The sequence below is a fragment of the Musa acuminata genome, chromosome BXJ1-7 (assembly GCF_036884655.1).
Source record: "Musa acuminata AAA Group cultivar baxijiao chromosome BXJ1-7, Cavendish_Baxijiao_AAA, whole genome shotgun sequence".
NCBI classification, from domain to species: Eukaryota; Viridiplantae; Streptophyta; class Magnoliopsida; order Zingiberales; family Musaceae; genus Musa; species Musa acuminata.
The window spans coordinates 16555785-16582336 of NC_088333.1; the positions used below are offsets into that span (position 1 = coordinate 16555785).

General features: G+C 37.1%; 4 protein-coding genes across 7 annotated transcripts; 3 read left to right on the forward strand and 1 right to left on the reverse strand.

Moving 5' to 3' along the window:
- Positions 1–63: 63 nt before the first annotated feature.
- On the reverse strand, positions 64–3391 carry LOC135584011 (probable carboxylesterase 8). Of its 3 annotated transcripts, XR_010515119.1 has the most exons (3): positions 2328–3391; positions 1915–2043; positions 64–361 (listed from the first exon to the last, which is right to left on the reverse strand). XR_010515119.1 is itself a non-coding variant. In XM_065192213.1 (2 exons), exon 1 carries the CDS (start codon positions 3319–3321, stop codon positions 2347–2349), a length of 975 nt encoding a protein of 324 aa, XP_065048285.1. In that variant the 5' UTR covers positions 3322–3391; the 3' UTR covers positions 64–361; positions 2328–2346. The 3 variants fall into 3 exon arrangements, 2 of the variants coding, with proteins under 2 accessions (XP_065048285.1, XP_065048284.1); XM_065192213.1 differs by lacking the exon at positions 1915–2043; XM_065192212.1 differs by lacking the exon at positions 64–361 and having other exon boundaries at positions 1795–2043.
- Positions 3392–8949: 5558 nt separating this feature from the next.
- Positions 8950–12182, forward strand: LOC135679954 (probable carbohydrate esterase At4g34215). Of its 2 annotated transcripts, none has more exons than XM_065193938.1 (2): positions 8950–9644; positions 11670–12182. In XM_065193938.1, the coding sequence occupies exons 1-2, from the start codon at positions 8964–8966 to the stop codon at positions 11868–11870; spliced, it is 882 nt and encodes a 293-aa protein (XP_065050010.1). In that variant the 5' UTR covers positions 8950–8963; the 3' UTR covers positions 11871–12182. The 2 variants fall into 2 exon arrangements, with proteins under 2 accessions (XP_065050010.1, XP_065050011.1); XM_065193939.1 differs by having other exon boundaries at positions 8955–9644; positions 11686–11852.
- Positions 12183–19302: 7120 nt separating this feature from the next.
- LOC135678946 (splicing factor 3B subunit 6-like protein) lies at positions 19303–20070 on the forward strand. The gene has a single exon (XM_065192215.1). The coding sequence runs from the start codon at positions 19389–19391 to the stop codon at positions 19764–19766; it is 378 nt and encodes a 125-aa protein (XP_065048287.1). The 5' UTR covers positions 19303–19388; the 3' UTR covers positions 19767–20070.
- A 142-nt stretch (positions 20071–20212) lies between these two features.
- LOC135678945 (uncharacterized) lies at positions 20213–25456 on the forward strand. The gene is made up of 4 exons (XM_065192214.1): positions 20213–23751; positions 23846–24655; positions 24734–24852; positions 24940–25456. The coding sequence occupies exons 2-4, from the start codon at positions 23914–23916 to the stop codon at positions 25387–25389; spliced, it is 1311 nt and encodes a 436-aa protein (XP_065048286.1). The 5' UTR covers positions 20213–23751; positions 23846–23913; the 3' UTR covers positions 25390–25456.
- The last annotated feature ends 1096 nt before the right edge of the window (positions 25457–26552 follow it).

Here is a 26552-nt window from a genome sequence, read left to right on the forward strand (position 1 = left end):
ATCATCTCCCATATAAGATGGTAGATGAAAAAAGCGGATAATTCATGAAATATGGCACGTACGTATTCTTAATGTTTCATAATCTAGAATTCTATTCCATGAAATCCTTCGACGACTAAAACAGTTGAAATCTAATTTGAGGTAGACCTCATTTATCCTCTTAGCATCACAACCAAGAAGGCCAACAAACACGCTCTTATCATAGTGTTGTCACACCACAAACGTTTTTTACAAGCTTTTAGACGTTGCACAACCACATGTATTCATTTAACTTTGGGCAATATCAGTACAAGCACATAGCTACGTGTCACTCAGTTCATGTTATGCGTTAGATATGAATAGGTCCTCATGAGGCTTCAACCTGTCAATAATCTTGCTGTAATTAGTATGAAACAACGATTGCACATATCATAACAGTACTAATTTTCATAGCACTATGATGGTGTCTAAAATCATATCAAGTGAAGCGAAAACAAATTGTAAATGCAAACATCTTCCTTGACTCGAGTAATTACATGAGAAAATTCAAGTGTTAACGATTACAAATTACTTTCCTATTCATAAGAATGTTGTGCAAACACAACTCTGTAAAACATTTGTGTTAGGTGACTAGATCGGTTGCAAACTGGCAGATACAAGATTAGACAGACATCTAAAACATTTTATTATAGAGCCCTTGCATAGTCTTATTATTTGTTACATTACCTCATAATTCCAGATTTAGCAAGTGTTAATGTGAAACACACATCAATCAGAATAAGAGCACATGCAGATGCTCAGTCATGACGTAAACGCTAACATTATATGATCACTTAAATGAGTTTGGTCGGACATAACCTTATCATAAGCTATCATTTACACATAAGCACCGAAAATAAGTGAATAGGTACCATGATAATGTTATAGTCTCACTCCTATCTCAAATCCATTATAATTGTTCTTGCAACATCAATGATATAATAGCACAACCAGAAAACCATCACAAATATATACAATTGGTTTAAACAACAAACAATGAGTTGTAGTACACATATAATGGAATTTATCAGCTAAGAAGCCTCACCTGAATCCCATCAACAATTGGATCACATATCAAACATATTAATAGAATACGAATAGAATAACTTACTTTATGAATTTTGTGAGGAATCTATCTATAGTTTTACTTTCAGTAGAAGTTCCTATGTGTAAATTGATTGATTTATATCATTGGAATTTGTCTCAAAATTTTGTTGGTTAATGGTTTTGCCCCCCCTGATATTACTAAGTCTCTAGATCTCCCTCCATAGATTCCCATAAATCCTAGAAGTCTTTAAGGATGTCTTATCATCCACAGGCTAAAAAGATAACTGATGGTAGTAATCCAAATCCTCAAGAATAATTTTCCAAACTAGCTGAAGATGAACTACGACAATGACCATTTTTTTTCACAAGCTGAGTTTGTTTTGAACTGTCTCTGAATTATTTTACAAGTAGAGGCTAGTTAGCATCAAGTAGCAATGTTAACATGGCCAAGTCCACAAGCCAGAAGAAAAGGAAGATAAGCTTGGGCATCTAAAGTCCACTCAGAAAACAAAAAAGAAAAAAAAGGCAAAATGGATCAGTGGTTGCATATATAACACAATTTGCAATCCGGTTCATGCATAATCAATTTTCTTTACCATTAGAAGAATGGATTTGGTTTCTTTACCGAAACTAAACGCACTCTACTTTCTGAGTAAATTCACCCTTGTTATGACCAAATTGAAACTACTAGCCCAATAACTTGCATGGCATCGCACATAACAACATTGCTAAAAGTTTCACAACACAATATTATACTCCTACTTGCAGAGTACAGCATACAAAATGTTCTCCGATGCACTCTTGGTTTAAGCACAAATCAACAGCATCAATCCACTTTAGACAATGTACCTAATCTGATGGGGAGCAGTGCCGAGATAACTTGGAGTCCCGAATAATTCACAAAAAGTTGAATTGCATGAAAAACTTCAATCGAAATCTGGATACAACAACCATATTCCAGTCTGGTGAAGAGGCAATCTGAACAGAAAATGAAGAGGGAGCTTCATAAATTTCAAGAACAAGAAAAAAATCATCCAGTGTTGTAAAACAAGAAAGAGCAACTGAATAATACTCTTTCAAGCATGGATAACACTAGGCAAAAGTACAACATTTTCAGAGTGTTTTCACAAGCATTACCATAAATTTCAATCACACATCATGAAGACAACCAATGGCATATTGGTATAGATTCTTTTCTACGATATGCTATCATTTTGCTATCAATCTTAACTGTAGACCACAAGTAAAGGGAATAACAGTACCTCAAAAGCCAAATGATGCTCAGAGCCTCTGCAAGCCAACACCAGCAGATCCTCCACCATCTTCAAAGTAGAGGAATCTTCTAACATCTGCCACCAACTCCTCTTCCTTGCTGGCATCAAACATCTCCATCCCGTGAAGCCCTTCCGACTCCATCCTCGCCACCACACTCACCCCTCTCCTCTCCAACATCCCCGCGAATTCCCTCTGTCTATCATACAGCGGATCTCCAATGTGGCCCCTCACCAGGCACCGCGGCAAGTTCCCGACCGCCGCCAGAAGCTTCGCCTCGTTCGCCATCGGGTTGCAGTACTCGTGGTCCCTGTTCGCGCCCTCCGGCAGTGCCAGCTCCCACATCAGGTCGTTCGCCACCAAAGGTATGATCTTGTCCTCCTTCGCCCTCTCCTCCGACTCCGTCCGCTCCACTCCCCCGAAGTAGGGCTGGTCCAACACCAACCCCGCTATCTTTACCGGATGCAAGCTGTCCGTCAATGCCGCCGCACGGACGGCGGCGTAGAAGGCGATGTTGCCACCGGCGCTGGTGCCCATGAGGAAGCAACGGGAGAAGTCAGCGCAATAGCGGAAGGGGAGGTCGCCCCGGCCATCCGCCGCTTGGTAGCGGAGCCAGAGGAAGGCGTCGAGGGCATCGTCGTAGGCGGCAGGGAGGCGGTGCTCGGGGGCCAAGCGGTAGTCGACGGAAAGTACAATGGCAGGGAGGGAGGCAGCCAGGCGAGCGCAGGCAGCGTGGATGGGTCCGGAGGCGGCACGGAAGAGGATGAATCCGCCGCCGTGGAAGTAAAGGATGAGGGGGAGCTTGGGAGCAGGAGGGGGTTGGCGGGGGAGGAAGAGGCGGAAGGTGGTGCCGCGGGCGGGATTGAGAGGGAGGTCCTGACAGAGGACTGCGGGATCGGAGGGGGGCAAGAGAGGGATGAGATCGGATCGAGTGAGGGAGCCGTCGGGATTGAGGGAGACCCTGAGCAGCTTGTAGGGATCCATGGTGCAGCAGCCGGAGCGTGGTTCGGATGCAATCCACCTCTTCTGGGTAGCCTGCGATGGCACGAGGCAAGTGACAAGATTTAAAGAAGCAGAAATAATTAGTCGTATTAAATTAGATGTTATAAATCTGTATGTATTATATTATACTATATTATTATTATTATTATTATTATTATTATATATATATATATATATATATATATATATATATATATATATATATATAGGTTCATAGCTTCATTTTGTAGCATAAGCATTTTAAGTAAGTTGATTTAAGATGGCAATCAAGGTGACCTACCGCCAGACCCTACCATCACCTCCTCCGACCCACCCCCACGTTTATTTTTATTTCATTTACCACTTACCTCACTGTCTATTTCGAGAGCATTCATATTTACATCGATCGAGTTTAATTGGAGAGAATATTTTCTTTATTATTTTCGGACATTGATATAGACATACGTGTTGAGCCTTTACTGATCCAAAATAATAATTAAATTGTTTGTCAACTAATCTAATTAATATCTTAAGATGTTTAAAGAACCCTGGGGAGGAGAATCTGACACCTACCGAATCCTAGATATTGGAATCACAGGCGCTTGATTTCGCTTGTGAGTTTTCGTTCCTTTGATTCGTCATAGTTTTTTATGATATTTTGTAGAGATTGGATGGTTCTGCGTCAGAAATAAGGGTATGATTTAATCATTGATCATAATTAAATTTGTTTGAGATCTGCTCAACTTGATCGCATTAACCAGTTTATGAGCTGTATGTATTGTATCACTCGTCTGTGAGGAGCATAATAATTACGATCGTTCACTTTCTATAATTAGTATCTGACTGCAGAGAAGACTCATTGTCATGGTGGCATTTTGTCTAAAAACACGACAAGATGTTACTTTCTAATTAGCTTTTAAATGATGAATCATTGTCATCCGACTTTTGATCATCGATACATCATCATCATCCCCTCCATAACCTCTCACTCTCTCATGACTTCCATCGTTATTATCATCATTTCGATCTCCACGATCACCCCTACCTCTATCGTCTTCGCTCTTTGCTCTCACCGTAAGATCCTATCACGATTGACGTGTTGCACTCCCAATATAACATTCATGGTTCTATATTAAATAGAATATTTTTCAATCATCAAATTTAAATTTCAAGATTCATAATATTGAAAACGCAAGAAATTCAAATTTAGTTCACATATTATAAAACCTATGTAATTTATAAATATTTATCATAAATTTCAAGCCAACTCAATTAATTTTAACGATCACTTATAGCTGACAAGATCAATCATAAGTCAATCATTTACTAACATCTTTTAACTTTGATTTATTTTTTACATTTATAAAAATAAGAACCAATTTAGATTATGGACAACATTACAATTAAAATATTTTTTTGACAAAAACATCTTGTAAAACCATGAAAAATATCATACTCTTCTAGTATTTTATTGTTCTAGCCCAAACCTAACATGAGTCTTAAGTGATAAATTGATCTAAAAGTTTTATATAGTAATAAACGATCTATAAAGCTCAACAAGCAACTATTATATCCATATTATAAGACTTAAAAGATGCAAAGCATAGATTCAATAATCATTTAGCATCTTATATGATTTATGATTAACAAAAGGCCAAATAGTAACATATAAGTAAATCAATATAAAAAAATATCAAGAGTTATATTTGTAATCCAATTCGATTTATTAATAATAAAATATCTTACGAGCAAATCAAAATTAAAATACAAGACATAAGCTCAAGTCATATTTTATATTTTATTCAATTTATTTATATTAAAAGAGCATAGAAACATATTAGTAAATCGTGATCAAAATATGAGGCATGAGGCTAAGTCTAAGATCTCAAGAGTCATATTTGGCATCTTAATTAATTCATCCCTATTAAAGGAGTATATAGTAATACATATGCATGTCTTTTGAAGAGAAATCAAAATATAACATTATCCATCTATTTCTAGATAAATATTAATATTAGTCTCTCACGTTTATGAGCTTTAGGCACCTGGTAAATTCATTGAGGTTAGCAAGATTATCTCTATTAGAATTGTAAAGGCACTAAGAGGGAAGGGGAAGGGTGAATTAGTACTTTCAAAATAAAGTTTTGATTTGAAAATTTCTATTGATAAAACTTATATCGGAAATATGTTTAACTAAAAATACAAACTGATTTATAGTAAGGATAATAAATAAGTAAATCAGTAAGTAATGACAAAGAAAAGCAAGAAAATGATACAAACTGATTTATAGTAGTTCGGTCGTCCCAACTTACATCAACTCTCGATTCCTCTTCTCTCGAGGCCATAAGTTTTACTATTGATTTTTTTTTCAATAGGCGAAGATCATGTTAGGATCCTTTTTCTGAGCTTTTGAATAATGTTTATTGAGTCTGTTTAGTTCAACTAGAGTCGGATAAAGGTTTATTTAATATTTATTTATTATTAAGAGTACAAGTCCAAGTGGACTCTAGGTGGAACTCTATAAATAGTGATGTAACATTTTCTTTAAATCAATCAATCAATCAATGAAATGTTATTCTACTCTGTGGACAAACCCTAAGAGGTCGATCCCCTCGAAGTGATCAAAGAGGGCCGATCCCCTCAAAGTGATCAAGGAGCGCCAATCCCCTCGAAGTGATTATTATCATTCTCTTTTCTCCCCTTTCTTCTACGATAAGACTTTAGGGTCTTATCGTTTGGTATCAGAGTAGTGATCCTCGGCATTTCACTATTCTCACTATAGTTATCATCATCTAAAAAAAGAATGCAGAAAAAAAAAAGAAGGAAAGAGATCGTGTGAGAAAGGGTGAAGCAGAAGGAAACTAGAATGAACATATTTATAACTCATTTAATTATAACAAAAATGAGTGACTAGGAAATAAAAGAGTTTAAAGCAGTAATATGTGACTCATTTGAGAGAATATTTTAGCTAAAATCAAACTCTTAAGAGATAGAAGAAAATATTGTGTAAGTTTGATACATGAGCCTACTTTTCAATAGAATAAGTTTTGTATAATTCAGAGTTTTGCATAAAAAGCAATAAATAATCTAATATATATAGTTCAGATCATCTTATCTCTATTTAGTAGAATTCAATAAATTAATTAAAATAAATGTTGGATATATATATATATTAAATTATTCAAATAATGTATTAAAGAATAGATATAAGAGTCTAATTTTCAAAAAAAAGATTTTGTTTAAAGTTAAGATAAGATAAATAGTTTAGGATTCTCATAATTCTAAAATTATAAGTTGACAACTCAGTCAAGGTTGAAAATATTAAAAGGAGGCAAAGCTCTACTAATTACTTATAAATAAAAAACTATTAAAAAATTTAAAAATAAAACGTACTATAGGATCAGATAGAATGCTTTCCTTAAGGCTAATTTATAAGATGTTGAATTAATTCAAATTCTTAAAAGCCAAAGCAAAAACACTTTTCTTCTTCAACTCTTTTCTTCTCTTATACTTCTTATTCCATTTTTCTCTTCTCTAATGTAAAGTGGATTGTGAGTAGGGATTAACCATTTTTTTTTTCTCTGATTACAAATGTTTAGATAAGCTTCATCGATGCAAGATAGCGCATCAAAATTGTATTAGGTGTCATCGTATAACAAGCATGAGATGGCACTCTCATTTATTTATTAGTGCCATATGTATTTTTTTTTTCTCACTAATAAAACTTTCATAAATCACATGAAAATTTTAGGACTATTAATTAGATAGCTACACTAAATAAGCTGGTGGTCGATAGAGAGAAGAGGAGGAAGGAAAGAGACGACAAGGATGGTCGAGTGGCAAGGAGATGCGGAAAAAAAAGGGAAAAGAGAGAGAGAAAAAAAAAAGACAATCGGTGTCACCTCATGGTAGGGCGAATGTAATACCGTATAACTTATGCAAGGGTGACTAATAGAGGAGTGATATACCCTTAAATTAAAATCAATTAAGAGGGTATTATAAGATAAAAGTAGTTGGTAAAAAACTTTTTTATACTCGTTGTTCTTTGTGTTTGGTGAGGCTTTATTAATGCTTTGTCTGTACAGATTATACATTTTGCATATTATTTTAATAATTATTCAATTGTTCAAGAAATATATTTTAAATAATCGAATAATTTATTTAACATAAAATTATCGATCCAACCAAGCCTATGTTTGACTCTTAAATTAGTCGAAAATAATGATGATATCAATATTTGATTATTTTTGAACTGGTAAACCACTTAAATGTCTTTGAATTGTTCAAGTTTAGTTTGACTCCTTACTAAATCTTGACGTTTAAACTAAAATATTTACCTTAAATATTAATATATTGATTTAATCCCACAAGCAACTTTACCGATAGCAACATCGAGATCCAAGATGTAGCATACAAATATGAGCCACCGTAGTTGAATGGGACCCACCGTGACTCATTTTGGTGAGATAATCGATCTATTAAGTTTAGATTCACGATTTAAAAATGTTTAAACTCAAATAATAGTGACAAATCTATCTCATGTTTATAAATTAATAACGATAATTAAAAGAGTAAATTTTTTTAGATTTTCTTTTAATTTTTCCTAGAGATTCCTTTTTCATATTGTCCCAAGGCACCTCCAAAATAACTTTTGACAAGACAAACTATCGTATAGATCGATTCTTAGGACGGATTGGTCTATTATTCTCTTCCACATAAGATTTTTATTTATGATATTTTGAATAATCTTATAATATTTTTAGTAGCTCAACCAAAATACTATAATTAGACAAATAAACTTAAAATTAATAGATTCAAGCTCATCTAGGGTTTCAAATTGGTATCTTTACTGCCTTGGGAACAATAATAACCAAATAAATAAAGTTTAATATTAGGTGCAGTATTTTTTAATATGTTGTCTTACATTCACAAAAACATTATAAGACTATTGAAAAACATTATAACTGGGATAAATAAACACAAATCTTAATAAAAATTAACTCATACATGTAAATAAAATTTTTAATCAGTATTTTTATTGGTTTAAGAAAAAAATGTAATGAAATAGGAAGACTTATATATCAATTATAATATATAGTAATTTTTTAATTGATACTTATAATCAAAAAAATTTGGGTGAATTTGAAAAAAAAACTCTTTTAAGTTTGAGAATACATCAAGTTTGAAAAATTTTTAGAGGATATCCTAGTCACATAAAAAAATAATTTTACCTCTAATAAATTTTTAAAAAATATTATTTTTTTTAGTTCTATCATGTCTTTATCAGACTCACCGTCGCCTGTAGCCCTCACGTGAGGGAATGCTATTATCACCCACAAATCTGATTACCCTCCTTGGTCTCGTGATCGATCATCTTTATCATTGAGCGAGTACGATGAAAAGGGCATCAAGCATGATAAAGAGGAGTGATCGACGAGATAAAAACGTGACCTAAGAGTAGAGTAAAGGATAGCGATCATGATGTAGAATGATCGTTTCATAAAAAAAAAAAAAATTTAAATTTTTTTTAAACTTTTTTCTTTTCCCTCAGATCGTCCAAATTAAAATATCAAACTTAATTTTAGCATGACATTTGACAAGTTACAAGATTCGCCTTTTCCTGTCTTCAGTGTTCCCATTTCCTTATGCATATATGCATAGGGAGACTAAATTGCCGACCAGAAAAGAAAAGAAAGACAAACATGCCTTCACTCGCTGTCTCACTGCTGCTGGCGCTGCTCCGCCTCGTGCTCGCCGCCCCATCGGCCCAATGCGACCTCCATCACGCGACCTCCTGCCCCGGTCTGACGCCCAAGAAGCTCGTCTTCGTGCTCGCGGGGCAGAGCAACATGGCCGGGCGGGGCGGCGTCTCACGCGACCTATGGGACGGGGCCGTGCCGCCGCAGTGTCGCCCGAGCCCCTCCATCCTGCGCCTAAGCGCGCGCCTCCGCTGGGAGGTGGCGCGAGAGCCCCTCCACGCCGACGTCGACGTCAACAAGACCTGCGGCGTGGGCCCCGGCATGGCCTTCGCCCACGCGATCCTCTCCTCCGTGTTCTGGGCAGCGAGGCCGCCGCCGGTGATCGGTCTGGTGCCGTGCGCGGTCGGCGGGACCAGGATAGAGGAGTGGGCGAAGGGCACGGCGCTGTACGATGGCTTGGTGCGGCGGGCGAGGGCGGCGGCGGGGAAGCTGGGAGCGGTGCTGTGGTACCAGGGGGAGAGCGATACGGTGTCCCGCGAGGACGCGGAGGCGTACAGGGCACGGATGGAGAGGCTGATACTGCATCTCCGGTCGGATCTCGAGATGCCGGGGCTTCTCTTGATTCAGGTGCGTTCCATGGCCATCTCGCCGTTCAGTTTCATCTCAACGATTGACATTTCAGGCTAGCATCTTACACTTAGAAAACAACCAGTCAATGCGGTCATTCGCATCATACGATGGAATGAGTAATTATCCTTATAGGACAAATTACTTAATATTTTTTTGGTTGAGAATATAACGAAAATTAATAATATCTACCTTTTTTGTTTTCACTGAATAAGTTGACTAGTTGGTCTAAGTTTTATAGAATTATGCTATTCTAAATATTTGGAGTATGTTACATAAAATCAATTATTGAGATGCCAAATCAAATAAATAACAAACCACAATAACCGGTTATTTAGGGTCTTTCTCATCCCTAAACTCACAATATTACTAGTTGTTAAACGTACATAGTATGTGTTGAACCAATTAAAACCTAAACCTAAAATTTGTTTAAATAATTAATGAGGAATATAAATTTGGGTAAATTTACATTAAATAATGAACCAAAGCATATTTTTAACTTGTATTGCATCACATATGTGAAGAGAACATGTATAAAATTATGTAGAATTTCTAAACATGACACATGAGATATGTATGACGAGCAAGTGAAAATTAAATGTCATAGCTAATAAGGAGTCTACTAGCTTAAAAGTGATCATAGAGGTGGTTTCAGGTTCTCAATGTGACTTGATCTTAGATCAAGATTACAATTTTGAAAATAACATGCATAAAACTTCTCCTGTGATTTATGAAGATGAGAGGAAGTAGTAGTAGTCATTGTCATATAGTCATTAATTACCCATGTGGTAGAAGGCTACATGGCAAGTACAGTTGCATCTGTTGTAGTGTAATAAAAATATTATTGTCATAACCATACTGGTGTTGTGAGTCATACGAAATATTAGATTTCAAGAAGGATCAACTGTTGCCATAATGTTGCCGACCGTTAGATCCATGTTGTTCATAAGGCTTCGACAAGAGGAGCTCCTATTTGACTCGGCATCATATGACCACCCTCTCCTCTGCTCGAAAGCATCTATTGTCTTCCCCTTGTCCTTCTGATTGTTAACACAATTGTGTATATGTAAAATATTATTTCTTTGTTTACATTTGAACTTTGTGTTGGCACGACGAGAATGTAAGATTTGGCCCTTGCCTACATCATTGGTAGATGCAATATTATCTATCTCACTATCATCTCAGATAGGCCTAACGAAAAGCAAAATATGATGGAGAAGATGTCTCATCATCAAAAACCAACTTGTTGCTCATCGATGGCAGCCAATGTGTTAACATAATGATGAGCCACCTTTCTCTTGTCTTAGTGGACATATGAGCGAGACTACCGAGTTGTGCCATGGCCTAATAAAAATTGACTCTATGCAGTCCAACTCTGTACAGATCTCAAACAGTCAGCATCCTGTTTATCTTCTTCCTTTGTTTCCTTTGAAATGAATCAAGATATATGCGATGGATCTTTTGGCTCATCCAGAAAGTGATCACCCTGAATTTCTATTATGTGTATCAATCTAGTTTCGGGTTTTAGTCATCGTGATTGAACTCTAAATCAAATATATAAGGCTCAACCTTCTTTGTCTAACTCCTAGGTAGTGCAGTCTCAGATGTGTGTTATAATGAACATCTACCAACTTCTCCAAGTGTTTGTATGAAATTCGATTGTGACCTTTGATTTGTATCAAAACGAAATTTGTGTTTCTCTGATCTATGGTAAGTTCTTCTATCGATGTCTTGGTGTTGGAGTTTGGCACAGAGTGACAACTCTATGAATTAAAGGTTAGATTTTGAGCAAAGCAAATGTTGAAGGTTAGATTTTGATTAGCCTCCAGGTATTTTCTGAATTGAAGGACAGTGTTTGGACAAAGCAAATGAGCCTTATTTTATTTTATTTTTTTATGGAAATGCAAACAATGAAAAGTCACAAAACATTGTTTGCATTGAATATGTATTAGCAGGAGATGCTACACTGATCATTAGTAAACCTCTGGCTTTTTTATGGAAGCTTAACATTACATGCCTTTATAGGTTGCTATTGCATCAGGTGAAGGAAACTTCACAGAGATAGTGAGGAAGGCTCAGAAGGATATATGTCTTCCCAGTGTTGCATGTGTTGATGCCAAAGGATTGCAACTTGAGGCTGACCATCTGCACCTCACCACTTCGGCTCAAGTTCAGCTGGGTGAGATGTTAGCTGCTACCTATTTAACTCATGCCATGTCCAAATAACTCTAGTGTGAAACACAACATTTGTTTTATGATTGGACAAAGAACATCTGCATGATGGTTGGGAAATATGTTCAAAACAATATTTTCATTGTGTTGGCCCTGAAAAGATTAGTGTTTTCAGATGTGAGATAAGTTGTGGAGACAAACTACACTTCAATCATTGTCGGTTGTACAGGAGATGAGTTGTGGAGATTGTTTGAAGATTCCTTCTGGTGTTCCCTTTAGTACGGGGATGACTAAGTAATTAGGTCAATGGAGTAGAGAGATTTATGCAGATTAGTCTTAATTTTTTTATAATGTCATTTATCTAAAAACTTGAGCATGTAATGAGATATGGTCTTAATTTATATTTTTAATACTCCCCTGAAATGTGATGACATATAGTTCAAATGCAGTATGTGGAAATTAATTGATGATTTTTTTTTAAGTATGACATGGAAAAGATTTGACCTCGGAATCTTTTCACTCTAATATCATCTTACATTTTTTTTTTATCAAATACCATTTCATCTAAATTAGACTGGCAGATGAGACATGATCTTAATTTATATTTTTAGCAATCAAGGACTTTGTTGCACTTCCTTTACTTCTCAAATAGATTTGTAGGCTTCTTAGTCTCATCTATGTCTACATACCTCAAGTCAATCATCACATCCTACCTGTGAGTTGAGATTGTGATATTCTATTTATTCACTTGATAAGGGACTCCAATCTAATTCATTTTCCCATTAATAAAGACTATATATATGTTTATCTTTAGGTTTAAGAGGTTTCATCTCATGATTAAAGAAATAGTAAGATACTTTTGGGTTATTACTATTTCTACAATATCAATTAACAAATCATAATGTCTTATTATTAGGTTACTTTAGTTATTACTAATCAGCCATTTAAAATTTCTTTTCAGTGATTAGTTAGTCTCTTGTAAAGCATTGATACATAATCTCTAGCTATTATAGTTTCCAGTAGATATAATTATTTTCTAAATAATAATAATAACAATAAAATCATAAGTTTTAATTATTTGGAATCCACGGTATGGATCTTTTATCGTTATTGAGATTTATAAGACATCGTGTTTAGAATACATAAATTTTTATTTATAATTTCTATTAAGGTCTTTTTAGTTCTTTCTCTACCTCTCTTCATATAATTAATATTAATTATTTCATCTCTTCTAGTTACTACATCTAGAGATCTTTCTAATTACATGCTCAAATTATCTTAAATAATTTTTTTCATCTGATCCTTAATCAAGATGATTATTAGTTGTTTACGAATAAATATATTTTTTTATTTTTTTTAATAACTTTAAACATCAATCTCAATATTCCCATTTTAACAATATAAATTTTTTGTATATGTTGTTTCTTAACCATGTAATACTTGAATCCATAAAACATTATTAATCTCATAATTATTTTATTTTATCTCGAAGGTATCCGATAATCACACAAAACTCTTGACACCCCTTGCCACCCTTTTGTTTTTACTCTATAAATATTTTCATCGATATCTTCATCTTTTTGAATAATTAACCCAAGATACCTAAAGTTTTTACTTAAAAGGATTTCTTGTTCATCCAACTTAACTATATTCTCTTATCTATTTTTAGAATCATTAAAATTATATTTTATATATTTAGTTTTAGTCCTATTTAAATTGAGATATTGTGACTTAATATGAATCATTAATATAAATCCTATACTAATAGAAAACTCACTAGAAACACTCCCAATAGTTGTAATACTAGTACACATATCTTTAATAATTATTCTCTAACCAATATGATAATATTAGGCAATTAAAATGATCAATATGCTTGAACAATATTGAGTAATTTTGTAAATTGTAATTACAAAATATATTAAATATATCAATTTAATAATAATTATAATGAAGATTCATGTGACGATAAGATCACGTTAAAGATTACGATCTCTCTTCTAGATATGTGATATTAATTATTTATGAAATATAAGTTCAAACCTGCTTGATACCACATATTAGAAGTTTTTATCTTTAGCTTACCATAATAAACCAAGCAAATTACTGTTAAACAGATTAATAAAAACTTGTACAGTAATAGACTATTTACGGATAAAATAAAGCTTTTGTGGAGAGTATTTTCGACGTCACACAATTCGGATTTTGATAATAAAATCAATTGGTAAATTATTTGATGTAATTCATATATTAAGAAAAGTGTACAAAATTAACTACGATAGTAGTAAGGTATAAAGCAGATGTTGGGCTGGAGTCAAGATCGAGAATTCGTCAGAAGTCTGGACGTTCATCGGAAGTTCTGCTGAAATTAACTGAGAAGTCCGGGAGCTTGCCAAAGAAGCTTGTCGGAACTCGCCAAGAATATCATCGTAAAGTCTAGGAGCTTGCTAGGAGTCCATTGGAACATTGCCGAGAGATTGTCGGAAGTTCGCCAGAAGAACGCCGGAAGCTCGCTGGAAGAATAATTGACATACCAAATCAAGATTACTTAGTTAATGTCTTAAATTATCGTAGTTAGACATTAAGTTGAGTTAGGATTGAGAGGTAATCCCACTAATTTAGTTAGGGGCCAACTAAGTCCTCAATAGGGCTGAAATAGGTCGGTTGAACAGCCCATTCAACACCTGAAATCACGGTTGACAATGACATCGCCTGGTGACTCAATCTCCCAAGTAGTACTGCCTAGACTAGGCGATGGTACCTTCGGCTTACCAAGTGGTGGTATCACCCCTATCAAGTGGTGGTACCACTAGAGCTCGGTCTTCGAGTTCTATCAAGTGGTGGTATCGCCCAAACTGGGTGGTGGTACTGCCTAGTGTCAGTTTGTAGGTGGTATCCACCCAGTAATGATGGTGGTATCGTCAATACCCTGAAATCTGGGGATGTTGCACTTTTTAACTCTAATTCTGAAGCTATTGAGGCCTATAAATACCCCACCCTTTTTTGCATGAAAGTGCATGAAAGTGTGAATAATATCTTGAATTCTTAAGGTGTTAAAAGTGTTGTAAAAGTGCAAAGAGTCCTCCTCCTCCCTTTTTAGTGTTGTGATCATTCAAGAGAGGTATGAGGTTTATAAGGATTACCTCCTGTGAAAAGGAGAAAGCATTGTAAAAAGGTGATTGGTCTTCGCCTATTGAAGGAAGACCATTAGTAGATGCCAGTGATCTCGATGGAGGAAGAATCGGAAGTAGATGTAGGTCACAACATAATCACCAGAGATGATCGAAGGATAGGTAAGGTTCCAACATTGATTGATGTTCATGTGAATAATTGATTGATGGATGAAATGAGATATATGAATTAATGGTAACTAAGGTTGTTTTTAAGTAAAATTATATTTTTATATTTTTTTTAGATGGTTGTACATAGTAAGAGGTTGCTAATAGCAATTCCCTTGTCATCGGCAATCCCTTTTTAATATTGGCAACCCTTGCTATTAACAATCACGTAAAAGAATAATAAAAATATAATTTTACTAAATATAATTCCTTAATTATCAATCATATACATATTTTCCTTTATTACTATGAAAGGAATTCTAAAAGTTTATTAGAATTACTTAATAAGTTGATTGTATTTATGTCTATTTATAGAAGGTATCTTAGGAATATTAAAAAATTGTAAAATAATATTATAAAGTGATATTACTATTTATAATCTTTTTTTACTATTTATAATCTTATTTTAAAATTTTTAATATTTTTAAACTATTCTTTATAAATTAATGTAAATATCCTCCTAATCTTCTTCCTCCTCAACGACTTTTATCTTGCTATGGAAGCACTGACCAGAAACTTCACTATCGAGGCAGATGGAGCTAATTAGATCCACAACTAAGATGGAGCCATCCCTAGAACTCAGGAGCGAAGCTCTTCCTCCGCCGACAAGGATCCATCTCAACCTACAATACAAAGACCATAGAGGTTATCGAAGCTGCTGAGTCAACCTTTGAGAAAGAAGAATAAGAGCTACTATGGTTGAGGAACAAAGTCATCATGATGGTTCTTGTTGTGCACAGGAGGATCTATGGTGGGGTGGTAGCAAGTAACATTAGCTGCAAGTGGCTTTAACGGTGACAACGATCGGCAACGGTAGTGAGCGAAGAGGCGACGAAAAATGTCACCTATGATAAAGTGATAGAACGAAGAATGAAATTGTAAAGGTAAAAAGAAAGCATATCTCAATTAGTATCATATAATGTCTATTTATACATAGTGAAAGAGAGGATTTTTCTCAACTGAGTAGTAAGATTTCCTCGTGCAGTTGAGAAAATCTCTCATCTGCTATGCATGGACCGATGCAAAAAATATAGTTTACGGGCTAGAGGCTTCGTGAGTGAGTTTACTAGTTAATTTGCTGTATGAACATGAGAGACACGAAGTTGATGTCTGACAACTTGATCTCACATGAAGTGAAAGTCGATGGCAATGTGTTTCATGCGTGAGTGGAATACTGGATTGATGCATAGATAAGTAGTTCCAACATTGTCACAATATATTATAGGAGTAAGGGTAGAGCTGACTTTGAGTTCCTTGAGGAGATTTGTAACCCAATTGAGTTTAGCAGCAGCGGTAGCGATTGCACGACATTCAGCTTTAGTTGTAGACCGGATGACTGTCTTTTGCTTCTTAGAACTCCAACTGATTGGATTAGACCTAAGAAAGACGACATACCCTAAGGTGGAGGTACGATCATTAAAGTTTCCCGCTCAATCAGCATCAGGAAATGTATGGAGATGAAGTGGAGTGTGTTTGTGGAGAAAGAAACCATGATTGAGGGTCCCTTTAAGATACTGCAAAATTCGTTTAACCGCAGACCAATGCATAGCAGAAGGCTGTTGCATGTATTGAGATAGTTTATTGACTGCAAATGAGATATCTGGACAAGTGAGAGCCAAGTATTGTAAGGAGCCAAGTACTTGACGGTATTGAGTTGAGTCTGTAGGAGTGTTGCCATCACATATTTTGAGTGATGCACTAGTAGAGAGAGGAGTTGCAACCTCTTTTGCATCTGCATATTTATCTTTGATAATAAGTCTTTTGCTTCCATTCTCAAAAAGTAACTTAGGGGTCATAAATCTTTGAGAGAGAATTGATCAACCAATTATTTTAAAAATATTTGAATCTCCAAGGTATCATTGCCTATGACAATAATATCATCTACATACATTAGAAGATATATTGTATTCCATTTTGTTGTCATAAGAATAAAGAGGTATCAGACTTGGAGTTGATGAAGCCAATTCATATAAAAAACGATTCAAGTTCAGCATATTAAGCTCTTGGAGCCTAACGGAGTCTATAAATGATTTTTTGTAGTTTGCAAACATGTCTCGGATACTAGTGATGAACGAAGCCAAGGGATTGTTGCATAAAGACACCTTCAGTTAGAGTCCCTTGTAAAAAAGTATTATTAACGTCCAATTGGCATAAGTGCTAGCCCCTGGAGATGGCCAAACTTAGAATAAGCCAAATTATTATAGGTTTAACTACGGGGCTGAAAGTCTCTGTGAAGTCAACTCCAGGTCGTTCATGAAATCCTTTGGTAACTAAACGGGCTTTGTATCTAGCAACGGACCCATCTAAGTTCCGCTTAATTCGAAAGACCCATTGACACTCGATGATATTTTATGTAAGACGGTTGCGGATCTTTGTGCAGCAGATCGACAGTTAGGAATCTGGGCAGCGATGTAGTGATGCAGCAAGTGGTGTGGAAAGGTTCCAAATGCTGCTTGTCGAGGCGAAGGTGGAGTAGGACGTAGTGGCTGCCCCGATCACCGATCAGAGGCAATGGGAGAGAACTGCAAAGATTGTTCGGTAACAACATAAAGTAATGGTAGGCCTACACCAACACAAGGTCCTCTCCAGGACAAAGACGTGACCCGGTAGGAGTGTATCTGTAGGAAGATCAAAATGCTGCCACAGGATGCCGCCGGAAGTAGTGAGGACGATGTTGCCTGAGGTGAGGACAACGATGGCGGAGGCATTGGCAGGGCCCACATCGGAAGCTGTGAGGATGATGATGTCGAAGTGAGAGAGCCATGAGCTGGTTGATGGTGCCTAGTGAGAGGGTTCTAGCAACCAAGTCCACAAGGAGGGCTACCCGATGGTCCAGTGCGTAGAAGCAGATTAGGTCTGGAGCAGCGATTCAATGATGGGGCGCTGGTAGAGGTGGAAGGTGGGAGGTGAGAGGTGTGTGACTACGGTGGCTTAAGTTCGTGCACACAACAGCGATCCACGTGGTGCTGTGCGTGGTGCAGCTGTACGTAGAAGCAGAGGAGAGCACCGAACAGCCCAACTTGCAGACTATTGAGGGCACAAGCGTCCCCTTCGATCTCCTCGAGTTTGCAGACTGTTGTGGCAGATCATCGAAGATTGTCGCGATGAGGAAGATGAGGATTGGCTGCGGAGTCTCGCTTGGGAATGTGGCTGCAACGGCGGTGGTCGTTGGTCGGAGGCAGAGGGTCGCACCTCTCTTCTTACTGCTCTGATACCATGATAAAGTGATAGAATGAAGAGTGAAATTATAAAGGTAAAGAGAAAGCATATCTCAATTAGTGTCATATAATGTCTATTTATACATAGTGAAAGAGATGATTTTTCTTAACTGAGCAACGAGATTTCCTTATGCAGTTGAGGAAATCTCTCTGTTATCAACCTCCAACTACACGACGTCGAGGGGTCATGTGCAGGCATTGATAGCGAGCGAAGAGGTGTCGGATGGATGACGAGCAAGGTCGATGACGAGCAAGGTCAACGACGATTGTATCAACTGGGAGCAACATCGGTAGCGACAATGAAATAAAGGATTATGGAGAAAAAAAAAAGATAATATTGATAATACTAGGTTGTAAATGATAAAACTATATATATATATATATATATATATATATATATATATATATATATATATATATATATATATATATATATATATATATATATATAAAGGATTAACAATAAAAGGCGTTGTCATAAAAAAAGAATTTTAAATAGTAAGTGATTCCCCAAACATATAGGAGATTATTATTTATAACTCCTCTTTATTATTTATAATTTTATTTTAAAATTTTAAAAAAAAATTAAATTATTTCTATACAAATAAACATAAAGATCCTCTGATTCTTCTTTCTCCGCGAAGGTGGAAGTGGTGGTGGCAACGAGGGGTATCGGTAGGCAACATAAAGTCTGGCTCATCCAAAGATATGTTCTTTTGCTCCCCGCTGCCCACCTATGGTAAGAAATGTTCAAAAAAGTCTGGTGCATTGTCGACAAGGAGGGGGTGCGAAAGCAGAGGTTTTGTGAGAAAGAAAAATAAATAAATCGGTATTAGAAGGATTATAAATAATAAAATAATAAAATCATATTTTATTGTTTTTAAAAGAGTTATCAGTTAATTAAATAAGGGGCGTGAATAACCTCCAATGATATATTGTCGGAGTCGTGTGGTTGGTGTGCTTTCTTTCGTTCTCGCCTTGGAATCGCTAACCCTAACCCTACGAATCGATCGACCATGGCGACGATTAGCCTTCGTAAGGCCAACACCCGCCTTCCACCAGAGGTGAATCGGGTGCTCTACGTGCGCAACCTCCCATTCAACATCTCGAGCGAGGAGATGTACGACATCTTCGGCAAGTACGGCGCCATTCGCCAGATCCGCATTGGCACCAACAAGGATACCCGCGGCACCGCCTTCGTCGTCTACGAGGACATCTACGACGCCAAGACCGCCGTCGACCACCTTTCCGGGTTCAACGTCGCCAACCGCTACCTCATCGTTCTCTATTACCAGCAAGCCAAGATGGCCAAGAAGGTCGATCAGAAGAAGAAGGAGGACGAGATCACCCGGTTGCAGGAGAAGTACGGCATCTCCACCTCCAAAGATAAGTAGTAGCTTGAAAAGGTGTGACTTTTCTATAAGATTACATTGCTGCAGGAGTTTAGGGTTCCGTTGCTGGCAACTGACTGAAGTGCGTTGCCTGTCATTAGCTAGACTCTTGGGCTACAAATTGTATGATATAATGATGCTTCACTTGGGGATGGAAATATTGTGAAATTGATCGAGTTGGTTGGTAAGGGATACTAGTTTGTGTTGTTTGGTCATCATGTTTCTAGCTTTGACTTTTGGCTCTCTTTTAATGGTCCTGTTGTTCAGAATTGTGATTCTTGCATGCCTATTCACTTCTGTTTGTTTATTTTTTGAGTATTCCTAATTGGTAATTAGGTTTTTAATCTCGGATTGATATGGAACTGATTGTCAGATTGCTTGTCTAACTGCTTTTCTTTCACCTTTGTTATTGTATATTTTTTCAAGATGAGTTATTGGATGATTCACCATCAAAATGTACATAAGTAATTCTTCTAAAACACAAAATTTGTCTATGAACATATGTATATTAACAACATAAATGTAATTATATGCCATTATGTCACCTTATTAGTAGAGGTTCCTGTTTATTCCAAAAGTGAATGATTTGGTACCTCATAAGGTGGTTGTGGTTGAATGCTAAGATGTTTTACCTCATGATTGATATGCTGATTTAGGCTGAATCTACTTTGATCTAGTCTAAATACACCTGAATTTTAACCTAAATTTATGCAATCTATATCGGATTTGCATGGAACTAATTTACATCTATATGTATCTTGGTTGGACCAGTTTTATTGGCTTAAGAGTCCAGTAAGAATGGGTATTGCGTGGTATCAGTTTTGCATCGGTTCGAGGTTGGACTGGTAGATAGATACTGGTCGATGCGAACAAATATTTATGAAATTTCATTCCTTGATTGGTATGACCTTATATGTGAATTGAGGTAGTATGTCATATGTTTGTACCATTGCTGCTTTTAGTGGCAACTATAGAGAATGTGGTCGTTAATTGACATCGTTGGCGGTATATGTCTGATTCATATTTAATTATGACATGATTCAGCCATTTATTTTAATTTTTTAGGCTATATCATGGTGTAATTTTAGTAAATAAAATCATGGGAAGCAATTATCTCATGATAAGAACATGAAGTTCTAAAACTGTCAGTTGCTGACAAAGTGGGATGGATCAAACATTGTTCTCTTGGAAGATCAATATAAGTACTTGGATTAGTTTGAAAAACAACTATGCAGCATTATGTTGTTGTTGAATTATAAAATTAGTTAATATCAGAATCTTCAATCTTTGTTGCAGACTGGATTCAACATAAATTGGTCTTTTTTTTTCATGGAACTAGAGCTTGTAATGTTATATTGGTAATTGGTTAGGGGTATGAGACCAACTGTAAGTCCACCACAAGATGTCTTCCATAAAAGCAGTGTTATCTAAGGCACTAGATGGTAGGCATAAAAGAGCAAAAGTACCCAAACACCCGAGGCGCGAGGTTCTCACCAATATAAGAATTATAAAAAATAATTATTTCATAGGGTGATGTTTTATATCAAAATAGAAAGGTGATGTTAGGAGCTCGCCAATCGAACAGGTGATGTTTTAGATCAAAAAAGCAGCTGAGGTTACTTGCAGGAAATGTTTATATCTAAGTTCTATTTCAACAAAAAATTATCTCAATGTGTGTGGTTCCAAAAGTTTAAACAAGAAAGCATACAGCATACAGCAAAGAAAAAGCATGAAAGGAAAAATCAAAACAACAACAAACAAGAAAGGGAGAAAGCGGAGGAGATGAAGAAGATGGCGTCAGAAAACTTATAGTTTGGACAAGCGAGTGAAACGAAAGGTGAAGGAGAGTGTACTGAGAGCAAATGTTTCGGTGGGTGGCAGAGGCAACTTTAGTGGGTGGCAGAAGGCGCTTTAGTGGCGAAGGTTCGGTTAGTAGTTGGTGGAGGAAGCAGGGCCATTGGGCGAGAAGAATTAGTCAGTGGGTATCATACAATTTTCTTCTCTCGTGGGCAACACATTCATGTGGCGGTGGCTGGTCCGCTCTGTAGTTAACTGAGGAGGGTTGCGGTTGGCGGCGTATGATGGTGACATAGGCTTTTCCTCACAGAAAGGGATCGGGTGGGTTAGTGTAGGAAAGGGTTTAGTTGGTTCGATTCAGTGATTGCAAAAGGCGCTTGGGCGCTCGCCTAGGCGCTCGGGCGAGGCGAGGCGAGGCCCGAGCGCCTCGCTAATGTCCCAGGCGGCGCGCTTCAAACAGGCGCCGCCTGGGCGCTTCGGGCGAGCGCCTGGGTAAACCAAGGCGACCGAACCAGAATTTTAGGTCTGGTTCGGTCCTAGTTCGGTTGTTAGTTGGTTCAATCGAACCAACTAAACCGATATAACCCCAACCCTAACCCTAACCCTAACCCAACACTAACCTGCTGCCGCTGCCGCTCTCGATCCTGATCCCGATCCCGATCCCGATCGCGATCTCGTCGCTCGCTGCCGCTGCTCGCCGCTGCCGCTGTCGCTGCTCGCGCCTCCCGCGAGCCTTCCCGCTGCTCGCGCCTCCCGCGAGCCCTCTCGCCTCCTGCGAGCCTTCCCGCTGCTCGCGCCTCCCTCGAGGCCTCCCGCTGCTCGCGCCTTCCGCTCCCTTTCTCTTTCCCGCTGCCGCCGCTGCTGCCGCTGCCGCCGCTCGCCGCTGTCGCCGCTCGCCGTTGCCGCCGCTCGCCGCTGCTGCTGCCGCCGCTGCTGCTGCCGCCGCTCGCCGCTGCCGCCGCTCGCCGCTGCTGTTGCCGCCGCTCGCCGCCGCTCGCCGCTGCCGCCGCTCGCCACTGCTGCCGCCGCTCGCCGCTGCTGCCGCTGCCGCCGCTCGCCGCCGCTGCCGCTCGAGCTGCTTCCTCGTTTCTCCAACTCAGTATACTCTTAATATTGAATTTTGAAATGATTAATTTTCTGTTAATAGATTAATAATATATTATTTTGATTTTAATGTTATTAATTTTTATTTATTTGAAATTATTGTTAGGTTCCAACAAAATGGCAAGTGTAGAGAGCAACTCAATAGAGTCTCCAATGGTATCAAAAAAAGATCCTGCATGGAAGTATAATTATTTGAAGGATCCGAAAGATCCTAATGCAGTGACTTGCATATTCTGCGATAAGACTACCAGAGGTGGTATTTTTCGTGCAAAACAACATATAGTTGGAAATTTCAAGAATGCAGTAGCTTGCAAAAAATGTCCACCCGAGGTAAAAGAAGAGTTGCTGAATTATATGAATGAAAAGAAGACACAAAAGAATGAATCTTATGGGAATTTACCAGAAGACAATGTTGAACATCTTAGGGAAGAAGAAGAAGATTATTCTGCGAGTATTAACCCAAGTGAAAAAAGAGTATACGACAAAAAGGGAAAAGAAGTTATGAGTACTAAGAAAGGTAGAAAAGGACCGATGGATCTATATATGCTTCAAGGATCCCAGAAACAACAAGGGCAAGCAGGAGGCTCAAAATTGAGACAAACAAATATAAGTGATGCTTGCGATAAAGAAATAAGAGGAAGAACAATTCAACACATTGCTCGTTTCTTCTATCAAGCTGGTCTTCCCCTTAGTACAACTCGTTTAGACAGTTTTAAGGATATGATTGAAGCTATTGGAAGATATGGTGCAGGATTAAAACCTCCAAGTTATTATGAGATGCGAGTTCCATTGCTGCAAAAAGAGTTGAATTATACAAATGACTTACTAAAGGGTCATAAAGAATCATGGGCAACACATGGTTGCTTTATTATGTCAGATGTTTGGACTGACAGGAGGCGCAGGAGTATAATTAATTTTATGGTTAATTGTTCTTTAGGGACTATGTTTGTAAAGTCAATAGATGCTTCATCTTTTGTAAAATCTGGAGACAAGATATATGATTTACTTGACAACTTCGTGGAAGAAATTGGAGAACAAAATATCGTTCAAATCATAACCGACAATGGAAGCAACTATGTTTTAGCTGGTAATATTCATCTTTTGATTTTGTTAATTATTTTATCTTCAATTAAGTGTGTTAAACTCTTAAGTCTTATCATTTTTGTTATCCTTTGTCTCAGGTAAATTGCTTGAATAAAAAAGACAACACTTGTATTGGACTCCATGTGCAGCACATTGTATTGATTTAATGTTGGAAGATATTGGAAAGATCTTAGAAATCAAGAAAACCTTAGAAAGGGTAATTTTTGTTGTTGGATTTCTTTATAATCACATTGGGGCTTTGAATATGATGAGAGAATTTACAGGGAATAAAGAATTAGTGAGACATGGTGTTACCCGATTTGCTACTTCATTCTTGACATTACAGAGCGTGCATCGTCAAAAACATACTCTGAGAAATATGTTTATCTCTGAGAAATGGGTGACAAGTAAATGGGCAAAAGAAGCAAAAGGCAAGAGGGCTGTTGATATCATCTTAATGCCATCCTTTTGGAATCATGTAGTTTATATATTAAAGGTAATGGGCCCTCTTGTTCGAGTCCTTCGATTGGTGGATAATGAAAATAAGCCTGCAATGGGATATATTTATGAGGCTATGGATAGAACAAAGGAGACGATTAAAAGATCTTTTAATGAAAATGAAGAAAAATATGAGAAAATTTTTACAATCATTGACGAAAGATGGAATTGTCAACTTCATCGTCCCTTACATGCAGTAGGATATTATTTGAACCCTGAATTCTTTTATAAGATTAAATCTGTTGGATTTGATGCAGAAGTTTTGGGTGGGTTATATCAGTGTGTTGCAAGATTAGTTCCCAGCATTGAGGTTCAAGATAAGATTATTCATGAATTATCTTTATATAAAAATGCTGAAGGTCTTTTTGGAATTTCAATTGCCGTTCAATCCAGGACAACTACCTCTCCAGGTATTAATAATTTGATATAATTAATTTCATATATATTATGTTACTATGTTATTGCTAATAATAACATAAATTTTGCAGCTGAATGGTGGAGTCTATTTGGAAATTCCACCCCGAACTTACAGAAATTTGCTATCAAAGTACTTAGTTTGACATGTAGTGCTTCGGGTTGTGAGCGAAACTGGAGTGTCTTTGAGCATGTAAGTATTACTAAATATTTTTATTTTAATTTATTTATTTATTTAGATATATGTATTAATATATTTTTAAATTATATGACATGACAGATTCACTCGAAGAGAAGAAATTGGTTAGAACGATTGCACGATCTTGTTTATATAAAGTATAATCAAGCTTTGAAGACTCATCATGATTTGAAAAATAGATTTGATTCAATCTCATTGCAAGATATTGATGATTCAAATGAGTGGTTAGTAGGAGAAATGGGTGCTAACTTGCAAGATGCTGAAGACGAGCTTGTATTTGAAGATGATAGATTGACGTGGGGAGATGTGGCAAGAGCTTCAGGTGTTGGAGAATTACAAACATATACAAGACAGATGTCAAAGAGAAAAATGAGTGCAAAAGCATCAAGCTCGGCTCCTGCTATTGTTGAAGACACAGAGAATGAAACATATCTTGACGAAGAGGAAGGAATCGAAGAACAAGAGGAAGAAGACGAAATCAATGAAGATGATTTGTGTGAAAATGACGATAATATTGATTATGATGAATGACTTTGATGTAAAATTTTAATGTTTTGAATTTTGAAACTTTTTGTTAATGTGACATTATGATTTTGTATCTTAGATTTTCTTAATTTAATAGCATATTTTTATTTAAAATTTTAAATAATTATATTTATTAATTATATTATATATTTTTATATTTTAGCGCCTCGCTTCGCTCGGGCGAGCGCCTAGCGCCTCGGGCGTTTTTGGACCTTGGCGCCTTTTGGCGCCTAGCACTTTTTAAATCACTGGTTCGATTAAACCAACTAAAGCTAAAACTGTTGAGCCTGACTACAAACCAAGCCTCATTTAACTCAGGTGTGTGCCAAAGCTGCTCTCGCTTAAATTCGTTGGCTCAACCCATTTTGAGGCATTTGGGCTATCACGCACTTCACTGGAATTACCTAAATCATGAGGCACCCTTGCGTTATCCGCCCACAAAGTCATCATAGTTGTAACCTCGTTTAGGTCTCGAAAGATCTGTAAAAGAGTAAATTGATTAGTTCCAAAAACGAGCAGTAGACAAGTCCTAACGTCTCACAAAGAGGGCAGCTTACAATCAACTTAGTAAACACTTAGTGTGTAAGAGAAAAAAGAAATGAAGGAGAAAACAAGGACTTTAGAAAGCAAATGAACGGTCACAAATTCATAAACAATTGCTCACCGAGTGTCGGGCGTGTTGGCAAGTTCTCGTAGGCTTTACTTGCGAACTTGTGAATCCAATCAGTGCTCAACACTACCCTAAACTCCCATCTAGCTCCATGCCATTCGTGTTAAAATGACTGACATTTCACACCCCACTACTGCCTTCAGAAAACAGGCCATGGCATGCAAACATTAGGCCATTCTAGGATAATTTTATCTATTCTGGTGAGCGGTTGCTCTATAGCTCTACAAACTGTTCCTGCTCACAGTTTTCAAGCAAAAACACAAAAAAAAAGTCAAAATACATTGCCAAACTTATGTAAAAGCAAACAAAAACAATGAACGGTTCGTAAACGAAGGTGTTGTCGATGCGTGATGACTGTCCGTGATAGTCTCACCCACTTAAACTATTGACTCCCTAGCGCTTGCTAGTAGGCTTTGATGATAGCTTCTTCATGTCACAGGGCATCTTCCAACTCCCAACTGGCTTCTGTCCCTAGAAGTTTTCGCCACTTCACCAAGTA

Bases quoted from the DNA above. Each gene is read 5' to 3' on its own strand.
- LOC135584011 (XM_065192213.1), bottom strand. From the start codon at position 3,321: ATGGATCCCTACAAGCTGCTCAGGGTCTCCCTCAATCCCGACGGCTCC.
- LOC135679954 (XM_065193938.1), top strand. From the start codon at position 8,964: ATGCATATATGCATAGGGAGACTAAATTGCCGACCAGAAAAGAAAAGA. The intron at 9,645-11,669 runs GTGCGTTCCATG...ATGCCTTTATAG, and splicing joins CGGGGCTTCTCTTGATTCAG to GTTGCTATTGCATCAGGTGA.
- LOC135678946 (XM_065192215.1), top strand. From the start codon at position 19,389: ATGGCGACGATTAGCCTTCGTAAGGCCAACACCCGCCTTCCACCAGAG.
- LOC135678945 (XM_065192214.1), top strand. From the start codon at position 23,914: ATGTTGGAAGATATTGGAAAGATCTTAGAAATCAAGAAAACCTTAGAA. The intron at 24,656-24,733 runs GTATTAATAATT...TAAATTTTGCAG, and splicing joins CAGGACAACTACCTCTCCAG to CTGAATGGTGGAGTCTATTT. The intron at 24,853-24,939 runs GTAAGTATTACT...ATGACATGACAG, and splicing joins ACTGGAGTGTCTTTGAGCAT to ATTCACTCGAAGAGAAGAAA.